Below are 18,143 nucleotides of genomic sequence, written 5' to 3'. Positions count from 1 at the left end.
GTTTATCAAACTTTATGCTTCTGTTTGTTTGCTTCTTATGGTATGTACCTAATCTGTAATATTGATGAATTTTCTCTTTTAAAAAAAATTAGTGCCAAATTGTTTTTTAATGATTACTGCTTTGTAATACATTTGAGATCTGATATTTATGGACCCCTTTATTTCTTATAAAAAAATTACCATACCCCAAAGAAATCATAGATAAACAGACTTGTACGAAAATATTTATAGCTGTGCTTTTTGTGGTGGCAAAAAACTGGAAAATGAGGGTATATCCTTCAATTGGGGAATGGCTGAACAAATTGTGGTATATGCTGGTGATGGAATACTATTGTGCTCAAAGGAATAATAAACTGGAGGAATTTCATGTGAACTGGAAAGACCTCCAGGAATTAATGCAGAGTGAAAGGAGCAGAGCCAGAAGAACATTGTACACAGAGACCGATATACTATGGTAAAATCGAATGTAATGGACTTCTGTACTAGCAGCAATGCAATGACACAGAACGGTTCTGAAGGATTTATGGTAAAGAACGCTACCCACATTCAGAGGAAGAACTACAGGAGAGGAAACATATAAGAAAAACAATTGCTTGAACGCATGGGTTGAGGTGGACATGATTGGGGATGTAGACTTGAAACTATCACACCAATGCAAATATCAACAAGTTGGAAATAGGTCTTAATCAAGGACACATGATAAAACCAGTGGAAATGTGCATCGGCCATGGGTGGGGGGAGTGCGGGGGGCGAAGGGAAAAGTAGGGGCATGAATCATGTAACTGTGTTAAAAATGAATATTAATAAATGGTTAAAAAAACAATAGAGAGTGCAAAATGAAATTAGAACGACAAAAATGGTTTTGCAAATAGGGTTCAACTTACAACTTTTAATAAAATCTATTCTGTTGTTAAAAAAATTACCTTGAAATTTTTGACCTTTTATTCCTCCATATGAATTATTATTTGTTGTAAGTCTATAAAATGTTCTTTTGGAAATTTGATAATAACCCCAACCTAATGTGGGGTAATTAATATTTTCCCAATTATTTATGTCTGTCTTTATTTTTGCAAAGTACTTTATAGGTAGATTCATATAGTTTCTGAGAGCCTCTTGGTAGATATTCTCCCAAATATTTTATTGTATCATTTCTCTTTTTAGCTCTTCCTTCTGAGTTTTGCTGGTGATATATGGGAGTATTGATGATTTAGGTGAATTTATTTAATATCCTGCAATTTTGCCAAGTTAATTATTTCAATTAATGTTTAGCTTGCTATTAAGGGTTTTCTAAGTACACTTTCACATTATGTACAAAAAGCAATAATTTCGTTCCCTCAGTATTCTTATTCCCTCAATTTTTTATTGTTTTATTTTTATGGCTTGCATTTCTAGTAATAATTTAAATATCAGCAATGTAATAATGGACTTCTTCCATGCTTTTCCACTGATTTTATTTGGAAAAGCCAAGATATTTTTTTTTAACAAGACTTAACCTAGACTTGTTGGGAAATCACTAATCCTCTTATGGGCTTTTCCTCTGGGTGACACTCAAAAAAAAATATTCAGAGTTTTCCTTGGTTGGTTCATCTCATCAGCCTTAAGTTGGGGGCCTGTATTTGGACAAAGCTCTGTAGCTGAATGGAATGGACAGGGTCTGCTTGGTCCTGAGTATAGTATTCCAGGCTAGGTCCCTTCTTCAAAGGACTCTGGTGCTACTTCAGTGCTAGGTTCTTCCAAGATGGCTTCCTCTTTTCTTATTATTTTTTTCCTCCAATATGTTTTTTATTTATTTTGTTAAATATTCCTAGTTACAGGTAGTTTTTTAAACATTAATTTTTAAAAATTTTGACTTCTAAATTTTCTCCCCTACTTAAGAAGATAAGCAGTTTGATATTGACTATACATGTTGTCAACTGTGTTTATAGAATCCCTAAGTTTGCCACTGTCCCTTGGGAACTTGCCTTACGGGAAGTCCCAGACTGACCTTATCTTAGACCAGTGATGGTAAACCTATGGCACAGATGCCAAAGATGGCACACAGAGAGCTCTCTGTGGGCATGTGGCCACCCTCCCCACTTCCCCCTCTCCAATGTATTTTTTCACATCCCACATTCCTCTGCCCAGCAGTTCAATGGGAGCCCACAGGGGGTAAGATGGGTGGCTCACAGGTGGCAGTGCTGAAGGGGAGTAGAGCGCTTGGGCTGTTCTCCCCCCTCTCCCCTTCTGTACTCACTGAGGACATTTCTCACTTCACCTGCCCTTCCACCCAACAGCCCAACAAGAGGACTTTTTCCCTCCCCTGTGTCAGGTAAGAAGGGGAAGGACATGGCGCTTTGTCTCAACAAGGCTCTGTGTTATTATTCTCCTCAGGGGGGAATGTATTATTATCCTATAATAAATTCTTTTGAGAGTAATTTCAGAATAAGAAACTTGCTATCTCTTCAAATCCAGAAAGTGAACTGTCTGGAGAAGGTGCCATGAAGATGCCTGTCTTATATACCTTTTAGGGAAGTAAAGACAGAAAACATACACTGACTTTTTATAAGCAGGCTTGGGAAAGAGGCTATAGTCTGAGGCTGGGGTACCAAGGAGTGGCCTAAGATACACTGGGAGAAACTTCTAAGACAAAGAAGGTGACTGATGGTCCATTGTTCAGTCTAAGATAGTGATGGTGAGTTCTTTTGCTCCCTGAAAAAATCTCCTTTGGTGCTATTTTTTCTAGAGACATTGTTCCCAGAGTCCTAGAGCTTTGTCTCTTTGTAGTATTTAGTGCCTGATTTTGTGTAAAGGCAGGATCTTGAACATTGTGTCTCTTCTCTTGTCCTGATTAAAGACTTGTTCTTTCTAACTACTTTAGTAATTCTGTGTTTTTCAAGATTGACAATGTGAAGTCATGCAAAACATATTTCCATATTGGGCTCCCTCTTTTCAGAAGACTCCAGGACCTTCTTCTGATCTTGGGGATGGGGGTGGGGGTCCCAATATTGGGTCCAGAGGCTCTTCTAATGTCTGGTCCCTACCATGGGTTTCAGGGATTACTGAGACTTACTTTTGCTTAGGATTTTTCTCCTCTAGATGGACTTGAGTCATTAGTGTCTCAGTGGACTAGTCCCCAGTGTCCCAAGGCTGATCTTTCTATCTTGTTTCCTATAGCCATAGCTTTGGAAAGAGTCAGGCTGGGCTGGGTTTGGTTAGGGGATGCTGGATGTACCCAAAGTATGCTCCACCCTTGATTTACTTTAACTTTTGGACTTATCTAACCAAGGATCTTTGTAAGATTGCAGGGGTCCCTTGAGTATTTCTGAGTTGTGGTGAGCTTAGAGATGATTCTATCTCTTCCAAGAGCCTCTATGGAGTGCTTGAAAGAGAACCGAAATACTTCTAGTCCTTCTACCCGTCTCTCTCTTTCTCTCTCTCTCTCTCTCTTTCTCTCTCTCTCTCTCTCTCTCTCTCTCTCTCTCTCTCTCTCTCTCTTCCCCCCCCCCCCAGGACATATCTCTGAAGCAAATTAAATAAAATTTGAAATGAGAAAATAGCTAGCAGATTAAGATGCTGCTCACAGAGAAGTTAAGGAGGATGAAGACTAAAAAAGCAAGGAAGTCCCTAGTGATTCTATCACAGTTGGTGATTCTATCACAGTTATAGTTAAATAATGGGTACAGACAAAAGGCTTTTGCATATATCAAAAAAATTTTTAATGTTAATCAACTCAGTGTTATAAGGCAGCAGAGAAAAACACTGGGAACATACCACTTCCCCCCTTCCCTGAAAAGTTTAGCAGTGAAGAGGATGAAAAGTTTCTATCTGAGCAATGTAGAAGGGTCCAAGGAAGTATTTTTTTAATAGTAGGAGAACCAAGTTTGTTTGCTCATGCGAGTATATTTCATATACTGAATGAAATACAGTATATGAAAGAGAAATGATGATTGCTGGGTGGACCATAGTCTGGAGAGGATAGGTAAGAATGGAATCAATGATAGGTGTTATAAAGAATAGAACACTGAACCTGGAGTCAGAAAGACCAGACTTCAGATCTGGCCTCAAGATACTTACAAGCTATGTGACCCTGGACAAGTCACTCAATCTCTACCTACCTCAGTTTCCTCATCTGTAAACTGGTCATAATGATAACACCTATTCTCTCAGGGTTGTAAGGATCAAATGAGTCTAAAGTACTTTGCGAACCTTAAAAAGCACCATATAAATGCTAGATAGTATTGTTGTAGCTGTTAGTTACTATTAACATACAGAGGAGAACACCTCTTCTGAAATTGGAGGGAAAAAGGAAAAAATGAGTGACGATGTTGGAGAGGTTGAAGAAATTCTGTTGAGAAAAGAATTTGTGTATGTTCTGTTGAACAAACCAAAAAGTAACCAATTTTACTGGTTTTTGTTGTTCTGGAAGCTGTTTATGCAAGTGACGGGGCAGGTTGCAACAAAAATTTAAGCTAAGATGTCAACCAGCTAAAAGTCTGGTTTATGTAGCTGAAAAACAAGTAATCAAACAGTTACTAAAATGAGAAATGTTTTAAAGTGAATGGCATCTCCTGTTTTATATCTGGACTTAGATTATAGGATCATAAGATTTAGGGCTAAAAGGGACTTCAGAGGTCATTTTAGTCTAGTTCCCTTATTTTATTGGTGAAGAAACTGAAACTCACAGATATTAAATGACTTGTCTTAATATCACAAAGGTAATAAGTGATTATTTTAATTTAAAATCCATTTTTACCTCATCTAGTTTGGTTGATATCCTTTATGTTAAAAAAAAACCGCAACATATTGTTAGAAAACAAAAACACTCTAATACTATAAAAAAGATCTTCAAAATTTTCAGAAAAAACAAAAACAAACAAGCAGAAAAAACAAAAACAAACAAGTTGTAAATGTAAGTATTGTTAAATTGCCAAATGCACAGAAACAGCTACTAATTTAAATATATATTCAAGCCCGAACATAAATCAAGGGCCAGTTTCTAAACTGTGTTTCTTAATGAAGGGAACATAAAACAAACAAAACCCTCAATGAAGAAAACCTTTTCAGGGCATGTTAAGTATTTTAAATACATCAAATGAAGTACTATATTCTGGGAGAGGACTATAATTGCCACAGGTGTATAGATCAGGTCACAGAATGAAATATTAAACACATTTTACTTAAGTTTCAATGAATTCCTTATTTTGAAAAAGGAGAAAAAAAAGTAGAAATTGCCAGAGTAGATGAAAACACAGTATCACAATGAAATTCTAAAAGCTGAGCACTTTTAAGGGAAATGGGCTTGGAAACAGAAGTATTCCATCATACAGTTAGCTCCCTGGGGATTCAGAAACAATCAGGGGCATAATCTGACCTACCTTCACAAAAGGCTCCTGGTCTGGTCTGGCACAATACAGGATCTGAATGTCCAAGGCCATTGGCTTTAGTCTCATGGTCAGGTTGTGAGAGTTGTGGGCTCTCAGAGCCTCTCCCTAGGTAAAGCAAAGGCTCTCTGCCTTCGCATGGCAAGCCAGCAGCCAGAGTAGCAACAGCTACAAGGGTTTCGGCTATATCTAGTTTCCTGCATCAGTGAGTTTCTATTTCCCTTAGGACAGGGTTCACCATTCTACAGGAACACACCCAAATTAGGATTGAGAGTAACTTCCTGTTAGTTATAGGCTCAAGGCTATGAAATGAGTTTTCACCTTTGAAACTTAATTTCCTAATTGAGGATAACAAAACCTCATTGTTTTGTGTTTTTTCCTCCCTTTCTGGTGCTTTTCTCCCTAACAGTTCTTATGCTCACCTGGCTCGCTTCACCCAAGATTATGAATGTTTTTCCCTACCCTGATTTAGAAAGAATTGTTGCAGCATGGAAAATGTGCTAGATTTGGAGTCAGAGGGCTCACTTTGCTAGCCAACAGCTGAGTGACTATGGGCAAGTAATTAACTTAGCATCTTATTACTTTTTCTCAGTATCTAACAATCCATGGAAGAATCTAGGGCAAGATGAAGAGCCCAAGGCACGGGCCTGCTCCATTGAACAGGAATCTTTAAATGGTTGAGTGCACAACAGGCAGAATAACAGGGTGTGCTTTTGATAACATGCTTCATCTTGTTGTAAGGAATTTACGACTGAAAGGAAAATGAAGGAGCATTTGATTTCTGAGAAGATGATGTAAGTATAGTTTTCCATTGGCAGGCAGCCTGGCAAGTTGAGATTAACCCCAAATTGTAAATTAGCTGTTCTTTTCCGGTGAATGTGGACCTTTTTCTATTCTGTTTTAAGGTTTAAAAAGCACTTTGATCATGGCAATCCTATGAGGTGGTTGGTGTTAAGTACCAGAGGATCCTCATGGCCTTGCTCTGTAGTAATAAAGTCATCTCATAGTGCTAAACTGTGTCTGCTATGTGGTGGTGATTATGGTAGGGCTCTTGGGTCATCTTTAAATTACTGGCTGTCAGGGACTAGAAGGATAATATAATAGGTAGATAAACAGACTTGAAATCAAGAAGTGCAGAGTGCTAATCCTCCCATAGACATAGCAGTATGATCATTTAACCTCTCTGGGATTCATTTTTTTCTTGGATTAAATGGGGGAGTTGGACTTAGTGGCCACTAAGATCCTTTCTACTTTTTAAGTCTGATTCTGTGATTCTATGACTAGGCAACAGAGCATATGTCTGTAGAAGTGGATGCAAGACTAATAAGATCACCTGGGTTGAAAATTTGCTTGCAAAACAATAAAACCTGAAAAATAACCAAGTATCTTAAAAGGAGACGAACACATTCCTAAATTGCTTAAGGAAGATCTAACTGGTATATGGATCATATTAAAAAATCAAGGAAACTTACAAATCTGATGTGCAATGTATCACAGATGAAGAAACATCACTGATCACAGTGTATTACAGAAGAAGAAAAAGGAAATATTTCTTGACTGTTATACATTACACTGGATTAGATGCAAAGGTAAACCACACAAAAGCATTATAGGAATACATAGAAGTTGCAAAGTCCAGGTTAATTCAATTAAATAAATAATCAATTAGATGAAATTATATAGCAACCTATACTAGTAAATTTGGGATTAAGTGCTAAAATTTTCCATCTTAAAAAAGTGGCAAAGGACTTCTTTTAGCTCTCCATTATTTCTCAACTAAAAATATGCATATAGGTATATGTACATCTGTATATATGAATATGCATGTGTATATTGCTTCTGGGAAGATGCTGGCTAAAGAAATATGCTTTTCTGCATATTTGTAACAGTTGTCAGATGGTGGTGTGCACTTACCTCCCAGCTTTTAGCCGTTGGCTCGCTGAAAAAGTTATCGACCATATTCAACTCTTCCTTTTCTACTACCACAAATCCTTGCTCTTTGGCATCTTTCCCATAAACTTCTGGTGAGCACTGAACAAAGAAGGTATATAAGTGATCTACCCTGAAAAACAGAGGAAAGTCACATAGATTAGTGACCAGACATTTTAAAAACTATAAATTCGGATATGCTTAATATCATCCTTCTGCTGGGCAAATCCATTTTTGCCAAGAGGAAAATGAATTAACAACCGTGCAAATATCTCTGCCTGAAGTTTTCCAAATTCTGAAAACAAGGCACAGTGACAGAAATCAGCAGAGATGATGTCCTACATTAGATGAGGCTATATTACAATCATAAGAAAGGCCCTTGACTTCAGTGGAATACTGGAAATTTGACTCATGTTTTAGTTTAACTCTTGCTTCTAATTTTTAAATTAAATCAATTTTCTTTCAGCTAACAAAAAATCTATTTTCTTTCTTTTCCACTTTCCCTTTCTTACCACTGAAAAGAAACAAAAAAAAAATCTTTGGAGCAAATACGCAAAGTTAAGCAAAGCAAAATAAATTCTTGTATTGGTCATATCTTAAAAAGCATGCATTTCCTTTTATACTCTAATTCCAACACCTTTCTTGTCCTCAGGAGGTGGGTACCTGTGAGGCCCACTGAGGAAAGCAGCCACGCTTGTCTGCGATTGCTGGTAAGGTCTCAATCTCACACACAAAGGTATTTCTGCTCTCTGCCAAAGGTCATCATTAAACCCTGAGCCTCCCCTCACTCTGAAGAGCAAAGAAGTCCTTATAAGATCATGACTAAAAGTATCAAACCTGCCTTTCCTCAAGTACAGATTAGTAATCACTGTTTCTCAATTTGCTTATGTCTGTAATACCAATCCTGGTAATGTTCATGTGTGAAGTCATTTTCATAAATATCATCCTGTGAGAAAGTAACACTCCCCAAGAATGTTGGAATGCTGAATATTTTATCCTCTGTAAAAGTTTCTCTTTATCACAATAAACGATGATCATTGCCTTCAGTTATGGCGCTGTGATTCTTCTGCTCGGTCCTTCTCAGGCATGCTGGCAGTTTCCTGTCCTTCTCCTAATCTTATTCTCTCTTTAGCCACCAGTCTCCCTAGCAGGCTCTCACTCTCTACAGCTACAATGGCTCCACATGGATCCAATCACTCCACATGGTGCCTAGACAAGACCACAGCCACAGGTACCATGCTTCATCCTTGATCCTTTGGAATGATGGTTGATCTATGAGTTAATCAGGGCTCTAAAGCATTTCAAAGATGTTTGTCTCTATGATGTTGTCATTATTGTATACACTGATCTATTCATTCCTTGTTTGTTTTTGTTTTTGTTTTTAATTCTTACCTTTCTTCTTAGAATCAATACAGTTTATTGGTTCCAAGGCAGAAGAGTGGTAAGGGCTAGGCAATAGGGGTTAAGTGACTTGCTAGGGTCACACAGCTATCTATATTCCTTGTTTTTTTAAATGATGGAGTACATTAAGGCTATGAAATATACTCTTAACTTATAATCAGTTGATACTGGATATAGGTGACAAATTTTAAGTTCTTAACAGTATTTTTTACATAGAAGCACTTAACAGAATGTCCACAAGAGGGTGATGCTGTTCCCTTTTAAAGACCGGTTTTAAAGCCTGAGAGAATAGGAGGATTTTCAACATTAGAATACCAGCTCCTAACCACAACATTAGTCAAACAATTTCCTAATGCATATTTAATGCCTTCTAAAATTCTTCAGGGGATTTCCACTTCTAATAAAATGTAGACTGTGATCATACCTAAAAATATTAAGCCCATAAGTGAGGAATCTAAGAAAATTAGCTTTCCCTTCCCCACATATTCCAGACTCCCACCAAGTCACCTCACTAACCTGGAGTTAGTCTCTGCTTTGGTCATTATTGATGCTGCTAAGGACTGTTATATATAGTCCTTTTTGCCTGTCCCTAATAATGGCTATCTTAGAGGTAGAAAGGCAAACATTAGAGGTTAAAGAAGAGAGAAGGAAAAGAAAGACATCTTTGGAAGTACTGCCTTGGTAGTGCCTATTCTTAACAGAAGCTAAAAAATCAGAGTCCTGTGGTCTCTCATCTCTGGAAATATCCCATTTTGGCAGAAGCATCTCCCTATCTTTTCACAAGGGCAGCTAGGTGGCCAAATGGATAGTGTGCTGGGCCTGAAGCCAGGGAGCTAGGAAGAATCATCATTCTTAGTTCAAATCTGGCCTTCGGCACTTACTACTTGGGTCACCCTGGGCAAATGACTTAACCTTGTTTTGCCTCAGTTTCCTCATCTGTAAAATGAGCTGGCGAAGGAAATGTATCCATTTCAGTATCTTTGCCACGAAAATACCAAATGGGATCACAAAGAGTAGGACAGTGTGAATGAACAGCAAATCTTTTCATTCATTGTTTGATGTTCAGAAGCATCAGTTTTATGCTGGTATACATTAACTATTCCTCAGATTAAAGACAGATTTGTGTATAAGCAAGCTTAGGATGATAGGATCATCACTGTCAAGACCTAGAAGGAAGATTCTTAAAGACCAGTAGTCCAAACCCTTCATTTTACAGATGAAGAACACTGAGGCCCAGGGAAGTTGTCCTTTGCCCAATGTCACCTAACCCTGAGTCATACCAGTGGGATTAAAATAATGCCCCTGGGAAGTACTAGGTACCCTTGGCAGGCTGAGGAATAAGCAAGGCAAAAAGAACAAAGACAAGAAAAAATAATTTTTAAAAAGTGGAAAAAGAAGTGGAAAAAGGAAGAGAAAAATAACATAGTTCATATATATGGTCAGAAATGGTACCATGGTACATTGACTTCAGGTGCCCCCCACCCTGGGTCTAGTGTCATAGGAAGCTTACCTAGACCAATAGGGAAAGTCAAAAGTAGTTGTATTAACACTTAATTTAAGAAGATAATTTCAAGCTGAATGTCATAAATCCTTTCTAAAGGCCAGTAAATAGTAAAGAAATGTGTGGGACTTAGGGGGCAGGATATGAGATGACTAATTATTGAAGGGAAATGAAGAAATCAAAAAACATTTCCTGAAGTGGGCAAGCACAGGCAAGTATTTATAGAGTATGGGGAGTAAACTTGCAGATTTTCCTAAGGAGCCCAGGGCTGTAGTGTAGCATATTTGATCTTTGCAGGAAAGCTGACTTCTAAAGGTGTAAGAAATGGAAATGACCCATTTTCACTCTCCCCCAAAGCATTAAAATTCAATTGATAGCAGAGCTACTGACTTTTAAGTCTCAGGTGAACTGGTTGAAGAATATGTGCACTCTTCTCTATTATTCAGTCTTTCCTTCCCAATATTCCAGAGTGGTAACTGAACATTTTTATTTTAGTTCAGAAGTCTATTCTTGCATAGGTTTTCTTTTGCCCTTTTTGCCTTTCCTAGCATATGAGTTAGGCCACAGAATGTTACCCTGCCCATTATTTGATCCTTTTAGGATCAAATACACTGCTGTGTTCCAGGCTGGCCCAAAGATGACCTTAGAGTCCTGGTTTTAAACAGTCTAAGCAGACCATCCTCTCCCCCTGCCATTTACTTTTGGACTAGATCTCAAAGGCAACCTGTTTTCTTAAAGTAAATTAGTTTGGATGTCTCATATGTTGGTATCAACAGAAAGAAAGAAAATCCTTTAGAGGGAGGCCAGTCTATGTAAAGTGCTTTTCCTACAAAGACTGGAAAGAAGGCAGTGTATTTATTATTTTCCAATAAAATATAACTTCCTTTAGGGCAGGGGTCGGCAACCTTTTTGGCCATGAGAGCCATAAACGCCACATTTTTTAAAATGTAATTTCATGAGAGCCGTACACTCTGCTCACAGTGCGTGCTCCTGTAACAGCACCTGAAAAAAAATTGACTTTATGGCTCCTGCAGAAAGAGCCAGATATGGCTCGAGGGCCATACGTTGCTGACCCCTGCTTTAGGGCAAGAATCATCTTATTTTTGTTTTTCTATTTTAATGCCTAGCATGGTGGCACTAATCAACCAGGTATAGAGGCTCTAGGTATGCTGAAAGAGCCAGAAGTAGCACTTTTTTTTGCGCCCAGACTAAACAGCACATCTTAAGGGCCATGCAAAATGACCTCTGATAAACTTTTCAAGGCCAATACAGTTGGAGGTGTGGGAGAAAGTCTAATAGCCATAGGTGGAATTCCCATGACAATTTGAGGCCATGGAATAAACATGGAGTGAAGCAGTATATTACTGGGAGTATAGTCAAGGGTGCACTAATAAATGTTTAATAAATAACAAGGGGGGGCTGGGGGAAAGTAAATGAGCATGACATACTTTTAATTTTAATCTGCATTATTAAAATTTTCTCTATCACTTCCTTACATCTAGATAAGCAACAAAACAATACACCAAACCCTAATTTGTAGCATTTGCAGTTTTCTGTTATGTAAATGGGGCAGATATATAGTGGATAGAGTACAGAGCCTAGAGTCAGAAAAATTCATCTTCATGAATTCAAATTTGGCTTCAGACACTTACTGGCTGTGTGACCCTGAGAAAGTCACTTAATCCTGTTTGCCTGAGTTTTCTCATCTATAAAATGAGCTGGAGAAGGAAATGACAAGCCACTCCAGTATCTTTGCCAAGAAAAACCCAAATAAGGTCATGAAGAATTGGACATGACTGAAACAATGCTCACAATGAAAATACAGCAACTGGTTCTCCAGAGTCTGTATGGGCAGACTCCAGAACATCCTTGGGTATATAGCACACTGTTGCAAAGAAGTATGCCATCTTGTAGCTTCCTACTTTAGCTAGTTATTTTTCTTAAGTAAGTGGCTAAATTCTGTTGCTTCTTTGATGCTTGGACTAGAACAGTGGTTCCCAAACTTTTTTGGCTTACCACCCTCTTTCCAGAAAAAATATTATTTAGCCCCTGGAAATTAATTAAAAAAAAAATTAATAGCAATTAATAGGAAAGATAAATGCACCTGTGGTCATCACCACCTTCCTGGATTGCTACAGCAACCACCAGGGGGTGGTAGTGCCCACTTTGGGAATCACTGGACTAGAACCTGTGTATCCCAAATACTATTTAGTCTGGTGCCGTTTTCATCCAACCATCTTTCTCCCAGTACATAAAAGGTATGGTCTAATCATTTAACCTTTAAAAAAATTTTTTTTTAATTATTTAGAATATTTTTCCATGGTTACATGATTCATGATTTTTCCCACCCCTCTTCCCTCACCCCTTCAGGAGCTGACAAGCAAATCCACTGGGTTATATATGTATCATTGTTCAAAACCTATTTCCACGTCATTCATATTTGCAATAGAGTGAACTTTTAATGCCAAAACCCTAATCATCCCCATCAAATCACGTGATCAATCATGTTTTTTCTTCTACGTTTCTACTCCCAGTTCTTTCTCTGGATGTGGATAGAGTTCTTTCTCTTAAGTTCCTCTGGATTGTCCTAGATCATTGCATTGTTTAACCTTTTTAAGACTCTAATTGGACATATAGGCATGAGCAGTAACCTAGGACAAATCCCTTTAGGAAGCTCTGCATATGTCTCAACAACTAAGAAATGACCTCATGACTCCTCTTACCTCTTCAAGTCTCTCTGCACCATTTTAATACTTTGTTAACTTCAGCAGAGCTTTAATTAATACAGAACTTCTTCCATCTATGTAGATACCTACAGCCACAAAATATTCTTTTTCTGGGTAAACACCTAGAAGGGGAATTGAAGACTGCGGGAATATGGGTGAAAGAAAGACTCGAGGACAAAAGGTTCAGCAGCATGGGATTCAGTCTACATGCTCCTCTGATGGTGGAAAGAGAAAGAGAGAGGGCCATACGTGAATCCAGTTTTATTTTCAGAATCAAGGAATGGGGAATGGGAGGTAGTTAATGAACATGTGACATGGTAGAGAATTTGACATTGGCTTGGTTGACAACCACAAGATCAAAGGGGTGGAGGTTAAGGCAATGTAAACATCAGCACCCAGACCAGAGACCCAAATGACCTTTGGGTTGAAGTCTTTGGGAGTAGTCAGAATACCATGAGATTAGAGTTTTACTTTGTTATAAGGAGCAAGAAATCGATCATGGGAAATACAAGAATTACATCCACAAGTTTGGTGCATTAGCAGAAGGCTTATAAAAGTCAGTTTGGGGGTACATCTATAATGTTTAAATGATTTGTTCATGCCTGGACATAGAAAATTTGGTCTTTTGATTTTCATGGTCACTGCCATTAAGAAAGTTTTAGGCAACAGTGAAACTAATTTGGAAATTGTAGAATTCTAGTGTTGATGATTTAGATATAAGGAAGCATTTTGTTTCTGAACTTGGTAGATGAATAAGGCATTTCCTTCTCCAGTGGAAAGAACTAGATTTACAAGTTCAAATACCCTCTGATTAACTATGACTTTGGGCAAGGCTTTATATATTTCTGAGATTATTTCTTCTATAAAATATCAGGATATGAACTGTACTCCATATACTTTAACATTATAGTGAGGCAAGCTCTTAAAAGCATCCTAAGAACTTGCCATTATCATTTGCCACAAGAATTTTATCAGACGTGCTACATAAGAACTCATGACTAGAATATGAACAAGTTGACTGCCCATTCTAAATATCTCAGAATTAGAATGGTCACCATTTTAATGGTCACCAAGTGATAATGGAGAAGAGGGAGGAGATCAATGATATATTCCAAAAACTACAAGATAGGTCACAATAGGGAGGATATGGTCTTTATGTGGATTACAACAGTGAGGTCTTGATCTTTACATAATAGCGGTCACTAGATGCGGGATAGGAAAGTTAGTTCCTACCCAATAGTTATTGAGTTTATTTTCTATTTGCCCACTTTGACATCATCAGTAAGAGACTTGTACCCAAATGGCCACTAAATAGATTTGGATACTCAGGTAAATTCCTAGAGACCACAATTAAAGTCAGAAAGGACATTAGTAGTCAACTGTTCCTACACTCTCATATTTCCAGAGGAGAAAATTATGTGAGTTGCTTAAGATCATAGACAGGAAGTTAACAAAGCTGGAATTTTAACCTATGTCCTCTGGCTTCAAATGTAGCACCCTTCCCATGACATCACAGTGTCAAGGTGATGAAAGACAGCCTAAAGCAGCAACTGAGTTTATGAGCTAACATAGTGAAGAAAACTGGTGAAATGGTCCTTCTCTATAGCCTCTATGGCAAACTATGGTATCGGGGTAGCATAATAATTTGGACAACTTAAAAATTCCTGGAGAATAAGGATGATATCTGGTTTCATATTTGCATCACTAGAATCTAGTACCATGATTCCCAAAGTGGGCGTTACCGCCCCCTGGTGGGTGCTGCAGCGATCCAGGAGGGCAATGATGGCCACAGGTGCATTTATCTTTCCTATTAATTGCTATTAAAATTAAAAAAAAAATTAATTTCCAGGGGCGCTAAGTAATATTTTTTCTGGAAAGGGGGCGGTAGGCCAAAAAAGTTTGGGAACCCCTGGGCTAGTACAATGCATGACATATAGTTGTTTGATATTTATAGAATTTTAAAAGTAATGTTCCACCTCTATTTCTGGGAGATGTAACCTGATATGGCCAGGAGATGTCGCTTTTGAACAAATTTACAACGGTTCCTATGAGCTTTCTTACAAATGTCATAGCAGTCAGTGGTCTCAGATTATAAAACCATACTACATGCTACCAATACTAAAAATGACCTCAGTGGGTCATACATCTTTGAAGGACAAAGGATTGACCACATATCTGTTATGTGCAGAAAGAAAGTCAAGTCATAAGTGGATTTAAGGTGATATTTATGCAAATGAACATAATTCTTTAAGAATGGAATCAATTTAACCATAAATTTGCATTCTCCTTTTCCTCAGGTATGTTCATAATTTGGTGTGCAGATTTCAAAGAAGGAAAGAGCTGACTTCCAATATTATGAAAATTAAGAGTATCCACCTAGTGAATGAATAGTTTAATGCTATTCTATTAGTTTTGAAATTAAAATAATGGAAAACAATTACATAAAAATTTAGGTGGCTTTTCAATGTTGTAAGGAATCAAGTGGGAAAACCCCCCTGAAATCAATGTAATACTTTTATATAACATTAGATAAATTGTTAGTGGGAAAATAATTACTCAAATAACACTTAACTTGAAAACTCACATTGTTGTCCAGAATATTTTCTTTTCAGTCTAGAATCTTTGCTTCAAACTAAAAGGGTCTTCATAGGGAAATACATTTTGAGCTAGAAGAGTCTTTAGAAACCATCTGATAAGTAACTTGCTCAAAGTCACACATGTAGTAAGTAGCTGCAATTTGAACTGAGGTCTCTAATTTCAAATTCTGAATGCTTTCCATTATACTAGGTCATTGAGTTTAAATCTGTGTGCAATAGAAGAATCTCTTGTAGAATATCTTTGACCATGATTAATGTTTAACTTAGTATTTACAGACAGGTTTTTTGAAAAACAATTTAGGACCTAAATATGGTGTCAATAATTATTTTTAGACATCTCATTCCCTTACAAGGGCCTTTCATTTTCCCTTAAGCAAGTAACTACTGGTTCATTAAAAAAAAAAAAAAAGTCAGCTTACTTATTACTCAAACCATTAAAACCAACTAATCCAGTCTGGATCGAACATTTACACATAAATTGGCAAGTTCCATACCACTGCTTTTGCTTAAAAACTCCTTTAAAGTCTTAAAAAGCTAAGTAGTCAGATAGGAGAACATCAAATTAACTCTTCTGGGATTAAGACACTATATGATTGAACCAAAGGAGGGGAAACCACCCTATCTCTGAATAAGAATTATTGTTTCTTTCAAACATAGGAAAAAGCACTTAGCATGGTGGCTCGAAAGCCTCTAAAAATTATCAGAGATAGAAAAAAATTCTCAGAGACTTCTTGATTAGTTCTAAGCGTGTGCTGTTAGCATTATTTCCATCTTCCTGGACAGGGATAATATCTAAAATGTAAGTGCTGAAGTGGATAGAGTACTTGGCCTGGAGTCAGGAAGATATAAGTTAAAATAAAGCTGTATGAACCAGGACAAATCACTTAAGTTCTGTTTGCCTCAGTTTCCTAAACAGTAAAATGAGGATAATAATAGCACCTACCCACCAAGGTTGTTGTCATAGTTAAATTAGATAAAAATTGTAAAGTATTTAACATAGTGCCTGGCACATAATAAACACTACATAAATATTAGCTACTATCTAGTATATATATATATATATATATATATATATATCATATGATATGTAGTATGTAATATAATATTCATATTGTATAATATTTGACACCATGTTATAATTACTTGCTTGTTTTTAAGCCTATGAAGCAACAAAATGGCTCTTGAGGCCTATCTGATTCCCTTCTCTTTGGCCTTAGGGACTTTATTTTAGATGAAAATTATTAGTTTAGTAACAATCAGTCTAAGCCTCCAGTTAGGACAATTTCTAAGACATGTAAGGGATGCTTAAATTTGCATTTATATCTTTTGTTAAACTCTAGTTCCCTTATTAGATTGTAAGCTTATTGAGGGCAGGGACTATCTTTTGCCTCTTTTTGTATCACCAGAGCTCAGCATAGTGTCTGGCACATATTGATTCATGTCAATTAGAGGATCAGATTACGTATACCATAGAGCAGGGGTTGGCAACCTTTTTGGCCGTGAGAGCCATAAACGCCACATTTTTAAAAATGTAATTTTGTGAGAACCATACAGTGCTCACAGTGTGCGCTCTTGTAACAGCGCCTGAAAAAAAATGGACTTTATGGCTCCTGCAGAAAGAGCCATATCTGGCCCTCAAAAGAGCCATATGTTGCCGACCCCTGCCATAGAGAAACAAACATAGAAGCCTAGTCCTTGATAAACACAAAGACCTCAACTAGTGGGGTAAGAAAGAAAAATCTGACAAAAACTTCTGGAAAAACTAGAAAGCATTCTGACAAGAACTAGGGGAAAAAACCATATTACATTGAATACCATGACAAACTCCAAATGGGTACATAACTTACGCATTGAGTGATGTCATAAATTAAAGAATCAAGGATGAAATTACCTTTGATGTCAGTGGATAGGGGAAGAATTAGTTACCAAATAAGGGAAAGAGGGAATAATCCCAGAAGATAAAATGAACATTTTTTTATTATATAAAATGTAATGATTTGTACATTCAGAACAAGTGCAGCTAAAATTAGAATGAGTGTGTGTGTGTGTGCTTGCTACAGATATAAAATATTCTTTGCACTTTCATCTGAGTTCACTGTATTATTTTTACTTAACTGTTTAAATCTCCTATGAAGTTAGAGTAATCTATAAATGTCTAATGTAAAAATAAAAAGCATAAAAAAACCTTGATATTTTAAGAAAGAAAATTAGAAGGAAACTCTGATCAGTGCAAGGATTGGTCATGATTTCAGAGGAACAATAGAGAAACATACATCCCATTTCCCAAGGGAGATGTGTTAGACTCAGGACTTTTTTTGAAAAATACAGGAACGTTTTGCTTGACTATGTTTATTTGTTACAAGAGTCTCTCTCCCCCCTCTCTTCATACCCCATTTTTTTTGACAATTGTAAAGGGGACATAGGACAGAGAGAAAAGACATTTCTATGTATTTTAAAAATTAAATAAAAAGTATAGAGATTGAATTACATATGTATCAATTTGTCTTGATGTCTAATTTAGCCATAGAGAGAAGAATGGAATGAATAAAGAACTAGCCTCGAAGGCAGGAAGACCTAGGTTCAAATTTGACATACACTGGCTGTATGTCCTGTGGTAAGTTACTCAAGA

At 37.1% G+C, this 18,143-nt stretch overlaps 1 protein-coding gene across 2 annotated transcripts in view; it reads right to left on the bottom strand.

Moving 5' to 3' along the window:
* NCOA7 (nuclear receptor coactivator 7) overlaps positions 1–18,143 on the bottom strand; it is a 239,440-nt gene that overhangs the window by 11,661 nt on the left and 209,636 nt on the right. Inside the window, exon 14 of one of the 2 annotated variants that reach the window (XM_044676919.1) lies at positions 7,275–7,422. In XM_044676919.1, coding sequence (XP_044532854.1) covers positions 7,275–7,422 — 148 coding nt within the window. Of the gene's footprint in view, positions 1–5,354; positions 5,430–7,274; positions 7,423–18,143 lie in introns of those variants that run through there. The other variant, XM_044676920.1, reaches the window with a different exon arrangement.

This window comes from Gracilinanus agilis, chromosome 4, assembly GCF_016433145.1.
Source record: "Gracilinanus agilis isolate LMUSP501 chromosome 4, AgileGrace, whole genome shotgun sequence".
NCBI lineage: Eukaryota > Metazoa > Chordata > Mammalia > Didelphimorphia > Didelphidae > Gracilinanus > Gracilinanus agilis.
The sequence above is the reverse complement of the archived record's forward strand: the minus strand, read 5'-3'. Positions and strand labels throughout refer to the sequence as shown.